The 20,598-nt window shown below is 32.5% G+C and overlaps 1 protein-coding gene across 1 annotated transcript; it reads left to right on the top strand.

The window, feature by feature from the left end:
* The first annotated feature begins 5,865 nt into the window (after positions 1-5,865).
* bsh (brain-specific homeobox) lies at positions 5,866-15,826 on the top strand. The gene is made up of 7 exons (XM_088259033.1): positions 5,866-6,190; positions 7,626-7,733; positions 9,039-9,215; positions 14,468-14,520; positions 14,985-15,001; positions 15,662-15,705; positions 15,747-15,826. Exons 1-7 carry the CDS (start codon positions 5,866-5,868, stop codon positions 15,824-15,826), a joined length of 804 nt encoding a protein of 267 aa, XP_088115159.1.
* Positions 15,827-20,598: the final 4,772 nt, after the last annotated feature.

The raw sequence follows: 20,598 nt of genomic DNA, 5'->3' as shown, positions 1-20,598 counted from the left end.
CTTGTTCGGTTTGAATCCAAATGAGTGGAAAATTCTATGCAAAAACGCACGGTTTGAATCCAAATGAGTGAAAAATTATATGCAAACTTGTTCGGTTTGAATCCAAATGAGTGGAAAATTCTATGCATGAACGCTCGGTTTGAATCCAAATGAGTGAAAAATTATATGCAAACTTGTTCGGTTTGAATCCAAATGAGTGGAAAATTCTATGCAAGAACGCTCGGTTTGAATCCAAATGAGAGAAAAATTATATGCAAACTTGTTCGGTTTGAATCCAAATGAGTGGAAAATTCTATGCAAGAACGCTCGGTTTGAATCCAAATGAGAGAAAAATTATATGCAAACTTGTTCGGTTTGAATCCAAATGAGTGGAAAATTCTATGCAAGAACGCTCGGTTTGAATCCAAATGAGTGAAAAATTATATGCAAACTTGTTCGGTTTGAATCCAAATGAGTGGAAAATTCTATGCAAAAACGCTCGGTTTTAATCCAAACGGGTGGAAAATTATATGCAAAAACACTGGGTATGAATCCAAATGAGTGGAAAATTCTATGCAAGAACGCTCGGTTTGAATCCAAATGAGTGAAAAATTATATGCAAACTTGTTCGGTTTGAATCCAAATGAGTGGAAAATTCTATGCATGAACGCTCGGTTTGAATCCAAATGAGTGAAAAATTATATGCAAACTTGTTCGGTTTGAATCCAAATGAGTGGAAAATTCTATGCAAGAACGCTCGGTTGGAATCCAAATGAGAGAAAAATTATATGCAAACTTGTTCGGTTTGAATCCAAATGAGTGGAAAATTCTATGCAAGAACGCTCGGTTTGAATCCAAATGAGAGAAAAATTATATGCAAACTTGTTCGGTTTGAATCCAAATGAGTGGAAAATTCTATGCAAGAACGCTCGGTTTGAATCCAAATGAGTGAAAAATTATATGCAAACTTGTTCGGTTTGAATCCAAATGAGTGGAAAATTCTATGCAAGAACGCTCGGTTTGAATCCAAATGAGTGAAAAATTATATGCAAACTTGTTCGGTTTGAATCCAAATGAGTGGAAAATTCTATGCAAAAACGCTCGGTTTTAATCCAAACGGGTGGAAAATTATATGCAAAAACACTGGGTATGAATCCAAATGAGTGGAAAATTCTATGCAAGAACGCTCGGTTTGAATCCAAATGAGTGAAAAATTATATGAAAACTTGTTCGGTTTGAATCCAAATGAGTGGAAAATTCTATGCAAAAACGCACGGTTTGAATCCAAATGAGTGAAAAATTATATGCAAACTTGTTCGGTTTGAATCCAAATGAGTGGAAAATTCTATGCATGAACGCTCGTTTTGAATCCAAATGAGTGAAAAATTATATGCAAACTTGTTCGGTTTGAATCCAAATGAGTGGAAAATTCTATGCAAGAACGCTCGGTTTGAATCCAAATGAGTGAAAAATTATATGCAAACTTGTTCGGTTTGAATCCAAATGAGTGGAAAATTCTATGCATGAACGCTCGGTTTGAATCCAAATGAGTGAAAAATTATATGCAAACTTGTTCGGTTTGAATCCAAATGAGTGGAAAATTCTATGCAAGAACGCTCGGTTTGAATCCAAATGAGAGAAAAATTATATGCAAACTTGTTCGGTTTGAATCCAAATGAGTGGAAAATTCTATGCAAGAACGCTCGGTTTGAATCCAAATGAGTGAAAAATTATATGCAAACTTGTTCGGTTTGAATCCAAATGAGTGGAAAATTCTATGCAAGAACGCTCGGTTTGAATCCAAATGAGTGAAAAATTATATGCAAACTTGTTCGGTTTGAATCCAAATGAGTGGAAAATTCTATGCATGAACGCTCGGTTTGAATCCAAATGAGTGGAAAACTCTATGCAAAAACGCACGGTGTGAATCCAAATGAGTGGAAAATTCTATGCAAAAACGCTCGGTGTGAATTGAAATGAGCGGAAAATTCTATGCAAAAACACTCGGTTCTGTCATTCCGAAAGAAAAATTCTACGCATAAACTCATTTGAATGTACAGTCTGTTCACGGTTATTGAACCTCAATTATTTAAAATTATTTATTTGACAGCAAAAATAATTTTTAAAAATTCACAGTTATTTTAACTCAAGTTTTTTTGTTTTTTTTGTTGTTATTTTTGACTGTATGCAAGATTCTCACCGAATTATTTTTTATGTACTTACATAAGTTGAGATGTCAAATTGTATAAGGTTTTTTAAAAATATTATCCTTTTTTTACAGAAAAGGCTAAAAATTAAGGAAAATTATAAATAGTAATGCAAGACCCGTCTCTTCGTCAGGAGAGTACTTCATAACTACAATGTTAAGTACCATGTAGGAAAATACTGAAGAATACACGTGTATAAAGTGATCACTCAAACCATCCATTTGACTCCATATTATTCTTCGTCTGCTTAATACTTTGTACCTATTAATTTCATATTCACAACACGTGATCTTCAAACACCGCAAATCCGTAGAGACCACGTATTTTTTCACCAGTTGATCAAATTTACGGGAATTTTCCCTAAAATTTCTCCCGATATCCTAATCCCCTAGGTTAGGCGTGTGGGCGTGGCCAGCAGACCCAGCCGACCAATCGGCGCGCGGCTCGCGGCGGGTTATCCAATGGGAGATAAGCCGTTAGCCATCTTGAATGGAGACGAGCGATGATTCCGCCGGAAACTGCCGATTCAAATTCAATTCGATTTTCGAAAGAGAATTTGAATTCCGAACAAAGGTTCGAAATGACGTTTCGGAAGAAATGGATTTTTTAAATTTTGACATTAAAATACGCGGGAATCTTAACTGTTTTTGAGAATGTTTTTATCTCTTTAGGGTGAAAGCAAATATCTAAGCGGCTTATGACCTGTCATGGCTGGTTAAGTGATAACTCTACACAAGTGTAACATTTACCTTTCTACCCACGATTGACAACCACAATACTAAATTTTCGGAACTGTTAAATATATCCTTTAATTGACATTTCTTTCACACGCGAGTTCTCGGCAGCATCTATGGTTGAGTTGAGTAACTTTTTATTTAACAGAGACCCTTATGAAATGTACTCACAATATTTTGAGTGTGTCTAATATTTGTTCATAACTCAACATAGATGAAGTCTGAGTATATACAGGACTAACTACCTGTAATAGGCTGGTTTAAGTATTGCCTTATGCACGCCTTATTACCTTATACGTATTTTTCGTATTTTTATTATTAATCTACATATACACGTCCAATATTCACCATTCTCACAACCACATCACTCAAATTTTTAGAACTTTATCTATTCTATCCCAAATTGACGTCTCCTTTCATATGTGAGTTCTCGGCAGTATCTATGGTTGAGTTGATTAAGCTTTTAATCACTGAACTATCACTAAACATATACTCCCATATGAAAGAAAATGTCAATTAGAGAATTTTTTTATTTTTATTTTTATTTTTTATTTCATAGATACACACATTTTTTTTACTATATCGCTCACTTCTTTCAACGACGATATAAATAAAAAAAACTTGATTTTTCAGAAGAACGTTTATAAAGTTTAAAAATATAATACAATTTATTGAAAATAAATATCAAGCCACTTATTAAACTTTTTACTGAGCAACAGATCTTTTGAGGTAAAACCTGAAGGTTTTTTCTCCATTTGAAAAATATTTAGTGTATTTAAAAAATAATTAAACAATACCTTTTCTTCAAAATGCAAAAACAACACTTTCTGCCCTGTAGCGGGTAAATATTAAGTTGAAAATATGCCGCTTCTGCTGGAATATAGTAAATTTTCTGGGCATTCCAAAAATATGCACAACTGAAAATTGACGAATTTTGATTTATGACGTTCTTGAAAGGAGTGAGCGATATGTATTACGGCTCTTTAGGCATGGCCTGTGTTGAGCCGAAATACTTACATGTTAATACAATTCTTTTTATTTTCTTTTTTTAAATTTTTAGATTATATGCATTACATACAATAATAATTTACAGTATAAAGGTTTTACAATAAAATAATTACACATGGACTTCAATTAAATCCCATGTATATGTATATCAGCTGTTTTGTCCGCCTCCGTAGAGTAATGGTCAGCATGCTCGGCTACCGTTCTGGAGGGCCCGGGTTCGATTCCCAGGGGCGGGGGTAATAAATAAAGGTGATTTTTTCATTCTAATGTTTATTCAATATTACCCTGGACTGGTACCTGAAGCAAAGGACTGATCACCTTTCCTTCACGTGTTAACGATCAAGATAACATTGCGTTTATATGATGCAGTGCCTTATGCACCATTTGGCGCGGATAAGGGTTTGTAGATATGTATATCATGTTATATCAAATTAAACTTAAAATATCTACCATAAATTTTATGTGATTATTATTTAAAAAAATTCAAACCCTTATCTGCACCCGAATGGTGCATAGTACACTGTGTCATATAAACGCAGTGTTATCTTGATCGTTTTATACATGAAGGATAGGTGATCAGCCCTCCGCTTCAGGTACCAGTCCATGGTAATATTGAACAAATATTTTACCCCCCTTGGGAAACGAACCGGGGACCTCCAGAACGGTAGCCGAGCGCGTTGGCCATTACACTACGGAGGCGGACGAAATAAATGTACGGATGAAATATAAATAAATATACACGACTCAAATTCATTAAATTTAAATTCATTTTGCCAGAAAAAATATATATTAAATCATGGTTTTCTACCATAAATACCTTTTTCTGCCCATTAATTATGCCCATTTTCTGGGCATTCTGAAAACATGCACAACTGAAAATTGACGATTTTTGATTTACGACGTTCTTGAAAGGAGTGAGCGATTTTTCCAAGTACTGGTATTTTTATTGGATGCAATTTTTTTAATTGAATTTAGTGAATAAACTGAGCACTTTATGATAGTTCGTAATCCCTGTAAATATCCAGACTTTATATTTATCCTCCTGTATATAAATATATCAATATAATTCATTTCACCTGGCTGCTACATTCATCATCCTCAGCTGTACCACAATCCCGATTAATATTCGCTCGACGCAAGTATGATTGGTATTTGAGGGATGTATTCACCCCTCACCCTAGGGGTGGGTACTGGCTGTTCCAGCCCCATTAGGGACTAGTGGCACCAGGAGAACATGACTCCTCCCCCAGGCAGAGCTCAGTCAGGCAGCGATACTCGACGCGATATTGCGCTGCGGAAAGTCCTAGTGACGGTCGACAGTCATCGCGCGTGGAAAAATAAATCCCGATAGGAAAATATCGATGTAAAATTTAATTTAAAGCGTTTTTGGAAACAGGTTATATTTTAAAAGAAAAGCGGAAAAATAGTAAAAATATCTTGTTTTATTATGTATCTTGCGTTTACTTTACTTGCGTTAGGAAAAAGCTTAGATATCTTTTAATAAAAACGCATAAAACTCAACAAAAGTAATCTCGTAAAATATCTATAACTTCAATTCAGTTTAGAAAAGAGTGATATTTAAAAAATATATTTATAATATTTCATTTTATAAAATTAAATTCAGTTACAGCGATTTTTAAAATAAGATTAAATTCAGTTAGGGATTTTCAAAAAAAGGTTAAAATAACATTAAAATGTCTTATAAGGCTATAAAAACATACAAATATAACAAAATAAGTGAGATTAATCTGTGAACGACATTAAAAGAGATGAAATTTGTGATTCTACCCCAATATCGTGATATTGTACACAATAAAAATTGAAATCGATCGATTTGTTCGACTTATTGATTTCGGTTTATCGATTGGTCGATTTATCGATTGGTCGATTCATCGATTGGTCAATTTATCGATTAAGGTGACTAGAAATAAGCTAAAATGGAGCTACGCAAAGGTTTCGACAACAAGATCGAATCGACTCGCCAAGAGCAGGCCAGCAACAGGTCCGATGAGCCCTCCTGCAAGACTTCGTTCCTCATCGAGGACATCCTGTTCCGCGGCAGCCGGAAGCCGGAAGGGCCGAGGGTCTCTGAGGCCTGCCGGGTGGCCTTCCAGCCCTGCTACGGCATGGAGGGGTCTCTCAGGCCCGTGGCAGGCCCCCACGAAGGGTACATACAGACGGCGATGAGCGCACTTGGAGTTTACCTCAACACTGCTCCTGGACCTTATAAAACTGTGGAGACACCCTATTTTCTATCGCAAGGTAGGTACTTATAATTAATTTATAATTTTTTTAGACAGGGATTGCATTTATTATTTATTTTTTATTATTATATTTTATATTTTATATTTATTTGCTTATTATGTACCTACAAGGTTTATAGATATTATTTTTTGATATTTCATCAAAGATGAAACTGTGGAGACTCCCTATTTTCAATCTCAAGGTAGGTACTTTTTATTTGTACACAATCATTTTTATTTTTTTTTAGATAGGAATCGCATTTATTATTTCATTAATTCAAACCCTTTTCCGCACCCCAATGGTGCATAGAGCCCTGCATTATAAACACAGTGTTATCTTGATCGCTAACACACGAAGGAAATTAATTAATTAATTAATTAATATTGAATAAACATTACAGTGAAAAAATCACTCATATTTATTCCTACCCCCCCTGGGAATCAAACCCGGGTCCTCCAGGACGGTAGGCGAGCGTGTTGACCATTACACTACGGAGGCGGACAAAAATACATCTAATAATTAAAGAAAATACTTGTTTTATACCACTTGAGTTTTATTAAATACTACATTATGTATACCACTTGAGTTTTATTAAATACTACACCAGTCTGATGATGTCGGTAACGACGAAACCCGGTCGCTGGTCAAATAAAAAAGTGGAAAAGCTAAAAATATTGGTTTTAATCTAATAATAAATTAAAAATGCAATTCCATCACGAAGTGTCAGTGGATAATATAAATCTATTAAATACTACTTGTTTCAGAAGTTAAACTTCCATCATTCATAAAATTGTTCTATAAATTATTTTATATTTTAGTTATTATACCGACCTGAATGATGGAAGTTTAACTTCTGAAACATGTAGTCTATAATAAAACTCAAGTGGTAAAAAACAAGTGTTTTCTTTAATTATTGTAACATGTCATACAAGTTAATGCCGAAACAATAAATAAAATATCTTACATTAATTGATTCGTAATAATAAAAAAAACCCTTATCCGCACCCCAATGGTGCATAGGGCACTGCATCATATAAACGCAGTGTTATCTTGATCTTTTACACATGAAGGGAAGGTGATCAGCCCTCCGCTTCAGGTACCAGTCCAGGGTAATATTGAATAAATATTACAGTGCAAAAATCACTTGTATTTATTTGACCCCCCCTGGGAATTGAACCCAGGACCTCCAGAACGGTAGCCGGGCGTGTTGACCATTACACTACGGAGGCGGACAAAATCCATTTTTAATTAATGTTTTACTCAGTAAATACCACTATTTCTTAAAATCTACTGTGACACGTGTTTCGATGCATTCCGCATCATACGGTGTTTGAAAATGCATCGAAACACGTGTCACAGTAGATTTTAAGAAATAGTGGTAATTACTAAGTAAACCATTAATTAAAAATACCTTACCTCTATGTGCCTATTTCATTTGTATATATTTTTACAGGTTTACCATACCACGCCCTATTCGGCCCATCGGATCTTTCCCTGTCCGCCCTTAAGCACTGCAGAAGACGGAAAGCGAGAACGGTCTTCTCTGATCCACAATTAACAGGTAATACAAGCTAGGTACCTAATACAATATATTGCCTATACCCAGTGATGGGATTCAATATTTTCAAGAACCGGTTCGCCCTTTAATTACTTCCCCCACCCATAAAAAAAAATAGTTTTTACATTTCGCTCACTCCTTTCAAGAACGTCATAAATCAAAAATCGACAATTTTCAGTTGTGCATGTTTTCGGAATGCCCAGAAAATGTACTATATCCCAGCAAAAGAGGCATATTTTTAACTTAATATTTACCCGCTACAGGGCAGAAAGTGTTGTTTTTTGCATTTTGAAGAAAAGGTTTTGTGTAATTTTTTTTTTAAACATACTAAATATTTTTCAAATGGAAAAAAAACCTTCAGGTTTTACCTAAAAAGATCTGTTGCACAGTAAAAAGTTCAATAAGTGGCTTGATATTTATTTTTAATACATTGTATTATATTTAAATCTTTAAAAACGTTCTCCTGAAAAATCAAGTTTTTTGATTTATGACGTTCTTGAAAGATAGAGTGAGAGATATGCCTATTTTCTGTACCTTTTATTGCTTTATATTTTACATTTACCCTGTGTTTTCTTATTTGTTTTACAGCCTTATTAACCTTAATCCCATATCCCAAAATGAGTAATAAAAGTTATATACCTACTCGTATGTGACTTATGACATATCGCACCCCTAGATCAAAACAGTATCAACAAAAAAATACTGTGTTTATAGGAGAGACGAAAAACGTATAGTGATGTCGCATTATGTAATAGAAGTTTCCTGTTTTCTTTTAATGAATGGACAGTGAATATTTACATTAAAACGTTTCATACTAACGAACTAACTAACCATCACGCCGCTTCTCCGAAGGGGTAGGCAGACAGAATCGAACACTTTTATTCACCAAAAGGACCAAATGCATAGTGCTTTATTTAAAGAATATTAAAGATATTGACAAATCGGATAAATTGATATATCGTAGTCGTACAGGAGAAAGTGACCAACTACCAAAACGTAAAATATTCAGGAGGGCCATTTAAGTCACTTTTGCTTGGCAACAAAATAAACATCAATGCAGTTAGTCATTTTTAACAAGTCAATATATTATACTACGAAGCGGGGGGCTGATCACCTTTCCTTCATGTGTAAAACGATCACCATAACACTGCGTGTATATGAAGCAGTGCCCTAGCACCATTGGGGTGCGGATAAGGGTTTTATTATTTTTTTTTTTTTGCAGGAATTCATGTAACTAGTTTCAACTGTGCTCCTAAATAAGATGTTCAATTGACTCTTGAACTGATCGTCTTGATGTTTTGCCCATAGGTCTGGAGAAGAGGTTCGAGTCGCAGAGATACCTGTCTACTCCGGAGAGAGTGGAGCTGGCTGGAGCCCTCAGCCTCTCGGAGACGCAGGTCAAGACCTGGTTCCAGAACAGGAGAATGAAGCACAAGAAGCAGCTCAGGAAGGCACAGCATCAGGACAAAACCAGGAGTAGACAAGGTATGTCATCTTAATCTACTTTATTTGGGGATTTAACAAAATTCTTCTACTCCGTCTTATTTCTCGTTACTGTGGATTGTGACTGCACTCAATCTACTTTCATGGTAACATTGATTCAGCATTTTCTGTCGAGAAGATAGCAATGAATGTCCCTTATTTATAGTAACTGCAGACAGTTGGTAGAATTCCATATTGAATTGTTGGGTAATATATCCAAAATTAAACAAGGTTTATTGGCAACATTTTGAGTGTGTCCAAATACTTGTTCACAAAATCTGGATTATCTCCAATTGCAGGAGTTATTTTCATATTATTTTTTTGACATCTCATCAAAGATGAAGAAGAATATGGAAGTCTGGGCATTTACGGGGCTGACGACCGTCATCGGCTGGTTTAAGTGATCACTTTACACACGTGTAACATTCACCAATTCTACCCATTATTGACAACCACACTACTCAAATTCTCACATTCTTTACATCTCACCAATAGATGTCTCTAGTGAAGTTCTATTGATTCAAGAACAAGGTTTCTAAATTTGTTCATATATATATATATATATATATATAGAACTTCCGAGAGCGTTGTAAGGTTAGCATTCGCTAATAGGTTTTCGATAAAAACCTAGAAAATGATAGGCAGCTAAAAGTTTGACAATATGTCCCTCTCCAGCCCTGTTCCACCCTCACCAAGAAACATCCCTTACAATCTTGTCCGTTAGTACCTCCCTAACTTCATTACCTACAGCAGTGTTTCTCAAACTTTGCCATTCCCTTTCGAAATCGATTAAGAGGTGCCTCTGTAGCCTCAAAACATCGAAAATCTCCCAAAAAAAACACACTAATGGTGCAGAAAAATTGGTTGCGTATAGCGTATTTCTAACTATAGCAACAATGTTTTTAAAGACAGAGTGGTATGGTGTTCTATTCTCTCTGCCTACCCCATCGCGGAGGGGTAGTGATGGTTAGTTAGAAGTTAGTTTTATCTACTTATATAACACATTTATTGGAGATGCGAGTATTCATATGAAATTAAAAAAAATTAAATACTTGTATTACATTTTGTATATTAACCCATTCCACTCTGACCATTTTTTCTGATAACTGATCAGCTACTCTGATCAAAAAAATGCGACGTTTTTCTACCATTAAAATATATATTTTGTTTCCCTAATTTTGGGACACTCTGTCTGGCAATTCGTATGACCATGTTAATTAAGATTAACTGTATTTATCTGAAATATTTGTTGGTAGAATATACTCGGGTGATAGATAAATCAGTGATTAAAGTTATACCTGCGCCGGGCCAGACATTGTGGCCCACGGAGCTGCCTACTAGAATCATACGGGCCAGAATGTCTGGCCTACAGAGTGGTAAGAGTTAAAAGCATTTTTAATATTTGTCTTCTTTCTCTCTTTAAAATTATAATTTGTTTTAAATGTCAGACCGTTAAAATTTTATTTTAATTATCTGATGATGGAATGATTATACCGAAACCTATAGTCACGAATAAGTGTTTTTTAAAAGTGGTATTATATTATTTTTTTACATCTCATCAAAGGTGAAGAAGAATATGGAAGTCTGAGCATTTACGGGGCTGACGGCCGTCATAGGCTGGTTTCAGTGATCACTTTACACACGCGTAACATTCACCAATTCTACCCATTATTGACAACCACACTACTCAAATTCTTGGAAGTTTTATACATAAATGAACCAATTTTGAATCATTGTTCTTGGATCACTAGAACTTCACTAGAGACATCTATTGGTGAGATTAAAAGAAGCTTTTTATTGAGCAGAAACTCTTTTATTAGTATATGAGGACCGAATCCTGGATTATAATCACACACATGAGAAACGCCAGAAAAAATCCTTTTCATTTTTATTATTTAAGCTTATAATTTGACCAGATAATTTATTTACAACGTTTTGAGTGTGTCCAAATAGTTGTTCACAAAAGTTCTATAATATACTCGTATATGAACCAATTTAGAAACATTGTTTTTGAATCCCTAGAACCTCACTAGAGACATCTATTGGTGAGATTTAGTATTTGAACACACTCAAAATGTTGTGAAGTGGTATTACATAAATTTTAGTTTTCTTCCTCCGTTCATAGGACGCGTCCCACAGATTGACAATATATTGACAACTCTGTTCAATAGAACAACTTTACGTACAGCCTTCGTATGGAACTTAGTATAGCCCGAACGTGAATAAAAGATGCTCCACTTGTCAAATACATAAATTTGTTTAACACAGATTTGGCATTATTTTAACCCTCTCTTCCGATGTTGTGTACCTTGTACACATTGCTTCTAATAACCATAATATCTTTATAAATGTAATAAATACAAGGCTAAGATTTTAGATATTCCTCGATGTAGTGACTACCCAACATCGGGACGCGCGTTTTATTTTTGCACCGCACGGGAAAGGTTAATGTACAAATGAAGGAAATTTAAAAAAAATGGAGATTCTTTTAAATAAAGCCTTAAAGAATAAGTGTTTATAAAAGTGGTATTACACAAAGTGAATGATGAATGATAAGGAGAGTGCTTTATTACCATACTACAATGTTAACAATGCTTTTGATATACAAAAAACAACGAAAATACTAAAATTACTATATATATATATATATATATATATATATATATATATATATATATATATATATATATATATATATATATATATATATATATATATATATATATGTATATATATGTATATATATATATATATATATATATATATATATATATATATATATATATATATATATATATATATACACATTGTATATATAATAGGCATCACCATATCATTTAAATACATCACGAGGAAATTAATATTTCCAATTCACCCTTATATTATAATAAAACTAACAATCATCCCTTTAATTAGTGTTACATTAAATCACATTCCTTTGATTGGAGTAACTGAATGAAATTATCTTTCGGCGACCCTTACGTCTTATTTTCACCGTTCACCCCACTGTTCAACCAATGCTAGTCCTACCCTTCCTGTAAGCACTCCATTCAGATAAGATATATATATATATATATATATATATATATATATATATATATATATATATATATATATATATATATATATATATATATATATATATATATATATATATAATAGGAAAATTATTGAAGAACTTGTTAACTGTAAAAAGTGATGTATGTATAACATTCTATTAATATGTCCGCCTCCGTGGTTAGCGTGTTAAGCTACCGTGCTGGAGGTCCCAGGGGAGGGGGCGGGGGTCAAATAAATACAAGTGGTTATTTCACGCTTATATTTATTCAATATTACCCTGGACTGGTACCTGAAACGGAGGGCTGATCACCTTTCTAACGATCAAGATAATACTGCGTTTATATGATTCAGTGCCCTATGCACCATTGGGTGCGGATAAGGGTTAGAAGAAGAAAAATATAATATGCTTATTTTACGTAAAAATTTTTAAATGATTAATTTCTTGAAGTTAGGTAAATTTAAAGAAAAAACAGTATTGATATTTATTGGTTGAACTGTATTTAATACAATAATAATAATAAAAACTTTCTTTTGGAGAGCACCTTTTATTTTCCCGCGCGATGTGAAGACTTCTTTAAGATGCTAGGGGAAGCCCCACACTCTGCGGGAAAGCTCTAAGGGGGTTGGAGGATGGAAAACGTCTTCGGCCAATCAGCGCTCGGCGCGGGAAATGGGAAGCAAAGGGGAGGGAAATCTTAGAAGCCATCTTGGTTTGTGCGGAATCAATTTCTTCAAATTTATTCGTTAAGAATTATATCGTTCAAAAACAAAGTTGGCACGTGGTGCAATGGATTTGTGCATATTTTGAGTGTGTCCAAATACTTGTTCAAATGAATTCTTGTGAAAATGTACTGTATCCCAGCAAAAGAGGCATATTTTTAACTTAATATTTACCCGCTACAGGACAGAAAGTGTTTTTACATTTTGAAGAAAAGGTATTGTTTAATTATTTTTTGAAATATACTAAATATTTTTCAAATGGAGAAAAATCTTCAGATTTTATCTAAAAAGATCTGTTGCACAGTAAAAAGTTCAATAAGTGGCTTGATATTTATTTTTAATACATTGTATTATATTTTTAAACTTTGAAAACGTTCTAAACGTGAAAAATCAAGTTTTTTGATTTATGACGTTCTTGAAAAGAGTAAGCGATATGTGCGTTCAGACGTAGGTACGATATGAGTAACGTATCAAACAGCAGAGAAGGCAGGTCGTAATAAACGAATCACCCTTTTACGAAACTAACAAATTGTATTATCTAGGCCTAAATTGCGCGCTATGAAGTCAATAACAACTGTTTATTCGTGTAATTTGGGGGCCTTTGGTCTAATAATTGGAGTGTGTTACAATTCATCTAGTTACCAGTCCCTCTATACTTGTAGTGTAGTGGTTACATTTAGCGCTGGAGGTCCCTGGTTCGATTTCCAGAGGGGTCGAAGTAAATATAAGTGAATATTACTATAATTTTTATTTCGATATCACCCCCTCGCTGGTACAAGAACGATCTGCGTTTAACGATCAAGATTACACTGCTTCAATGCGATGCAGTGCCCTATGCACCATAGGGCTTACTTTAAAGTAATTTTCATAAACCTAATACACTTAAATATCTAAAGACAAGCAATTTTCGCCTCTTCCAAATTCACGCATCTCATCATAACTAAACTAATAATAGTTTCAAAGCTATTGAATTTAAGGATGTAAATAAACTGTTGGCTCCGTTGTGGGAGGACTCCATTTTGATTCGACTTGTTTTTGACAGGTGCCATTATGAATCGGTTTGCTTTTAACTAGTGCCATTTTGGTATGATACATTTTTGGAAGGTGCAATTTTTATTTGATTTGTCTTCGACAGGTGCATTTAATTTCATTCATTTAATTTCTTTTTTACATGTGCCATTTTGATTTGCTTTGTTGTTGACGAGTGCCATTTTGATTTGCTTTGTTGTTGACGAGTGCCATTTTGATTTGCTTTGTTGTTGACGAGTGCCGTTTTGATTTGCTTTATATAATGCATACATACCCGTTGATTATTCCAAGCTGTAATCTGACCACTCCCAAGTATTTTAAATACTCGATCGTCCCAAGTTTTCCACGGTCTTCCTCTGTTTCTAGCATTGACCATATTTGCCTCATAAATTTGTTTTACTATTATTTCTTCATTAGTTGACATTAATATGTTATTTTTCTTCCAGATCATGCAGTATTAGGTTTTGCATCTGGTTCAAATACTCCTGACAGAACGCAGGTAAAATATTTCATATATATTTTTTAAATACATGAAAGCGGCCGGGTCACGAGTCATAATAATCGTCGGGTATGTATGTAATAGGAGATACATCAATGTGGAAGAGGCGAAGATTGTTTGAAAAGACAGAGTGGTGTGGCGTTCGATTCTCTCTGCCTACCCCTGTGGGGAAGCGGCGTGATGGTAATGTATTTAATTTTTTTTAATAAAAAAAAATTATAAACATAACTAACATTTATTTTGCAGAGACCCACCAAGCCACCTTGTGTGTCTTGTCGTTGGAGTTCGTTTTACATACGTTTTTTAAAAATCTATTTCAACCTAATATACACACAAAAAAGAAAAAAAAAATTTAAAATAAAAACCATTTGACAATTTTCATAAAATTAACTCTTGATCATTTACCCATTGCTTTACTTTGCCTTTGTTCCATATTTTAATGTGTATTTGGTATTTTTTTTCAGTTACTTCAGAAATTCACGTAAATAAAGGTCTGTTATATCTGGGGTTTACTGTATTCATAAGAATATAGTAAACCCCAGATATAACGGACCTTTATTTGCCTGAATTTCTGAAGTATAATAAATAGGCATAAGAAACATATTTTAAAAAAATAATGAGAAAAACATAAGGTAAGAAGCATATTTAAAATAACAAATGAGAAAATATAATAAAATTAGAAAATATAACAAGACTAATAATAGTTTGAAAGTTATTGAATTTTAGGATGAAAATAAACTGTTCGCTCCGTTGTATGCGAACTCCATTTTGATTCGACTTGTTTTTGACAGGTGCCATTATGAATCGGTTTGCTTTTAACTAGTGCCATTTTGGTATGATACATTTTTGGAAGGTGCAATTTTTATTTGATTTGTCTTCGACGGGTGCATTTTTAATTTCATTCATTTAATTTCTTTTTTACATGTGCCATTTTGATTTGCTTTGTTGTTGACCGGTGCAATTTTGATTTGCTTTATTGTAAACAGGTGCCATTTTGATTTGCTTTATTGTAAACAGGTGCTATTTTGATTTGCTTTGTTGTTGACCGGTGCCATTTTGATTTGCTTTGTTGTTGACGAGTGCCATTTTGATTTGCTTTGTTGTTGACAAGGGCCATTTTGATTTGATTTGTTTTCGACAGGTGCCGTCAACTCCTCGATGCAAGGACGTCAACGCATCATCAAGGGAAGGCTTCATGCCAGGGAACTATAGGCCGATCCTAGACCCCGACTCCGACGTTTCAAACCACAGTGAAAGCGATATCGACATTGTCGGGGAAAACAGCAATAATAGTTATAAGGATTAAAAGTCTAGCACAATATAATTACAAACCATTTCATATTATTTATTGATTCGGCATTAACTTTGTGGAATGACATGATTATTTTATTAAAATAAAACACTTGAATATACCACAACATATATGTTTTAATTTGTACCAGAAGATGAAAACATATGTCGTTTTCGAAACTACTCGTAAATAAAAATAAAACTCGATAAACTGGTATTTTCAAGTGTTTAAGTTTAATAAAATAAACCATTTCGTTTGATATCTCAACATAGAAGAAGAATTCGGAAGTATTTGCAGGGCTTATGATCACTTTACAAACGTGTTACATTCACCATTCCATCCCACGATTGACAACCATACTAATCACGATCAAAATTTTGGAACTCCTACATATATCATTTATATCATGACACAAGAGCCATCTATGTTCGATTGAGAAAGCTTTTATTTAGAAGAGACCATTAATAATATTTGGATGCATGCAAGATCCTAACCGGTGAATTTTACGTAATTTTTTTACATACTTCAAAACATGATTTTAAATTTTATGCAGCTTATATTTTGACAATTTTTTAATCATAATATTTTAATGGTGTCTAAAGAAAGTTGGTACAATTAGGACTATCATAATATCTTAAGTAATAAACCCTTCAAATTTCATTTCTTACTCAAAACAAATAGTATTTTATTTATAGTAACTGCAGACAGTTGGTAGAATTCCATATTGAATTGTTGGGTAATATATCCAAAATTAAACAAGGTTTATTGGTATTATTTATTGATTCGGCATTAACTTTGTGAAATGACATGATTATTTTATTAAAATTGAACAATTCAATAATCCATTTAATTGAGTTTTAACTGTTTCTAACTGTCTATCTGTCCCAGTAAAAATGCAAAAAATGTCATCAACATACCTATACCATCCAATCCAATACATGACTTTACTAGAGGATGACTAGAATTCAATAAATCTATCTCAAAATAATTAAAAAACATATCTGCTAAAAATGGCGATAGAGGAGAGCCCATTGGAAGTCCATCTCGCTGTTCATAAATTAAACCATTAAATTCAAAATAATTTTGTGACGTACAAATATCAAAAAGTATCTAGTAATTGGATTATTGGATTGAATTCTACTTTTATTTAGCTAAAACAATGTGGATCCTTATGTAAATATACGGTTCCCATATATATACATATATATATATATATATATATATATATATATATATATATATATATATATATATATATATATATATATATATATATATATATATATATATATATATATATATATATATATATTATGGTTTCTAGTTGAATACCACTTTAATTTATCAGAAGGGAAGCAAGATGAAAGCGGATTACTTTTAACACAAATTTATTTGGTTCTATCAAATTACAATCAAGAAAATACTTAAGAATAATCGCGTGATTCTAATATGAGAACAGTTGAAGTACGTGTCGATCTGCGGACGGGCGGCGACGAAGTGTGGCGGGCTCGCTTCCGTTCGTTGCTGGTCTCGTGTAGGGAGCTCGCTACGTTACTCGATTTGAGTTGCCATAGTCGATGTGTGGGTTGCCACAATATATATATATATATATATATATATATATATATATATATATATATATATATATATATATATATATATATACATATATAAATTATAACGTGCAAAAATTGTCAAATTGATATGTCTGAATAGTGTAAAGAATAATGTTAACAGTCTAGTCATTTGAAAATTGTGATGAAATTAAATTATATTTAGTTATAGTATTAATTATATAAATACTATACATCATAATTGGTAGTTATAAGAATCTTTGATGTGATGTTAAAATTTTGATTTATTATTTATTACAAATACAATGTACATACATTCTAATTTTTTTGACGTATTTTCCAACCCCATGAAGCTACATGCAAATACGAATGTATTTATGTTATATAAGTTACAAAATACTTTCAAATATCCCAACCCCATGAAGCTACACGCAAATACAATGTATTCATGTTATTTAAGTTACAAAATACTGTCAAATATCCCAACCCCATGAAGCTACACGCAAATACAATATATTTATGTTATATAAGTTACAAAATGTTGTCAAATATCCCAACCCCATGAAACTACACGCAAATACAATGTATTCATGTTATATAAGTTACAAAATATTGTCAAATGTCCCGACTCCATTAAGTTACACGCAAATACAATGTATTTATGTTATTTAAGTTACAAAATATTGTCAAATATCCCAACCCCATGAAGCTACACGCAAATACAATGTATTCATGTTATTTAAGTTACAAAATACTGTCAAATATCCCAACCCCATGAAGCTACACGCAAATACAATATATTTATGTTATATAAGTTACAAAATGTTGTCAAATATCCCAACCCCATGAAACTACACGCAAATACAATGTATTCATGTTATATAAGTTACAAAATATTGTCAAATGTCCCGACTCCATTAAGTTACACGCAAATACAATGTATTTATGTTATTTAAGTTACAAAATATTGTCAAATATCCCAACCCCATGAAGCTATGTACATGCAAATACAAATGTAATTATGTTATTTAAGTTACAAAATAATGTCAAATATCCCAACCCCATAAAGCTACACGCAAATACAATGCATTTATGTAATATAAGTTACAAAATATTGTCGAATATCCCAAATCCATTAAGCTAAACTTGACTATTTGACCAACGACATAACGGCTGTCCAAATTTAAAACACAGTAAGGGACATTTTTTGTAGTAGTTTTTTTTTTGCATTTTTGAGTCTACTTTATCCATAAATGCAAAAAAAACTACTACAAAAAATGTCCCTTACTGTGTTTTAAATTTGGACAGCCGATAACCCCGACAATATTTCCTCAGGTAGATTTCTCCTTTCTAAAATATCTCATTCATTCTAACAAGCTTGCTCCGCAGGGACTTAAATTTGTTTTCTCCGTATTTTAACGTATTTATTTATTTTATTTCATTAATATTACTGTACGTGTGTAATATTTAAATTCAAGTTATGTCGTCATTAAATGAAGTGTTTTGTGATTGCAGTAAGTACCATGTTACTAGATTCTAAGAATGTGTTTCCATGTTGAATATCCAATATCATAAATACAATACATTTAGAAAAATATCATTCTTTTATTTTTATTACACCATATTTTCCAAATGAAGCGTAGTTTGTGGAAAAAGGAAAATTTAATCAGAAATAGTAGCAGAGGCAGACTGAAGAAAACTTGGAGTGATCAGTACTTCAAATGCTTGGCCGTGGCAAAGTCAGTAGTTGGAATAATAATAATTATAATCAGAATGGTATGAGGAGATCGGCTGTCCAAATTTAAAACACAGTAAGGGACATTTTTTTGTAGTACGTTTTTTTTTGCATTTTTGGACTAAGTAGTCTACTTAGTCCATAAATGCAAAAAAATATGTACTACAAAAAATGTCCCTTACTGTGTTTTAAATTTGGACAGCCGAGATGATGATAGTGGAAGAGACGATGTTTGCAAAGACAAAGTAGTGTGCCGTTCTGTCCTCTCTGCCTACCCCTGCGATGAAGCGTGATGACGCTATATTAGTTAGTTAGATTAAATTAAATACATTTACTCCACTGTTACTTTTTTTTACAAAAATGTTAATAATCTTTTTATATAACCGCTCTACTAATATTATATAATACTATACTAATATTAAAAACTATTTTATAAAAAAATTAAAAAGTAAAAATGACTAACCACAAAGTAAATGCTTTAAATATTGATAATATTGAGAATATTACCCCACTGTATTCTAAGAATTAAATAAACCGTGTATTTATCAAATAGATTTTTAATAATTTATGTAATATAAATTATTATTAATACTTACATAATTAAAAAACAACTTTATAGTTTTTTCCTCATGTGCACTTTTAACAAAACCGTGATCATTGACTATTTGATATCTTACTAGCTTAATATTGCCCTGAAAACATCCCAAAGGATTTTAATCTTGGAATAATAATACATTGACTTGTTAAAAATGACTAACTGCATTGATGTTTATTTTCTTGCCAAGCAAAAGTGATTTAAATGGCCCTCCTGAACATTTTGTTTTGTTAGTAGGTCACTCTCTCCTGTGTAAAAAATATATATATATATATAATATATATATATATATATATATATATATATATATATATATATATATATATATATATATATATATATATATATATATATATATATATATATATATATATATATATATATATATATATATATATATATATATATATATATATATATATATATATATATATATATATATATATATATATATATATATATATATATATATAATAACAACTGTGTAGTTAGAAAACATTATATAGTTGATATTTTTATCATATAAAATATAGTTCAACCAAGAAATATCAGTACAAAACATAAATTTAATAATTCGAATATGATGATAGTATTGCAAAAGAAAGAGTGGTCTAACGTGACGTTCTATCCTCTCTGCCCACCCCTACAATGAACAGCGTGATGGTTAGCAAGTAAGTTAGTTATTTAGTTACTTACAGGTTGACAATTCAGACGAGGCAAAGGAAACAAAATTAAAGGGTGTTATTTTTTATAAAACTCCAGGAGGTTTTATATTAAAATTTCTTTGTGTTAGGGACAATGAGATGTAGAGCATATACTCTCGCATTCACAACGTTCTTAGCTCTACCTCCGACACTCTAAAGTTGATCTTCAAAGAGACAAA

The sequence above is a fragment of the Brachycentrus maculatus genome, unplaced genomic scaffold (genome assembly GCF_059751285.1).
Source record: "Brachycentrus maculatus isolate JH-2025_06_01 unplaced genomic scaffold, ASM5975128v1 h1tg000108l, whole genome shotgun sequence".
NCBI classification, from domain to species: Eukaryota; Metazoa; Arthropoda; class Insecta; order Trichoptera; family Brachycentridae; genus Brachycentrus; species Brachycentrus maculatus.
This window is presented reverse-complemented; position numbering and strand designations above follow the sequence as displayed.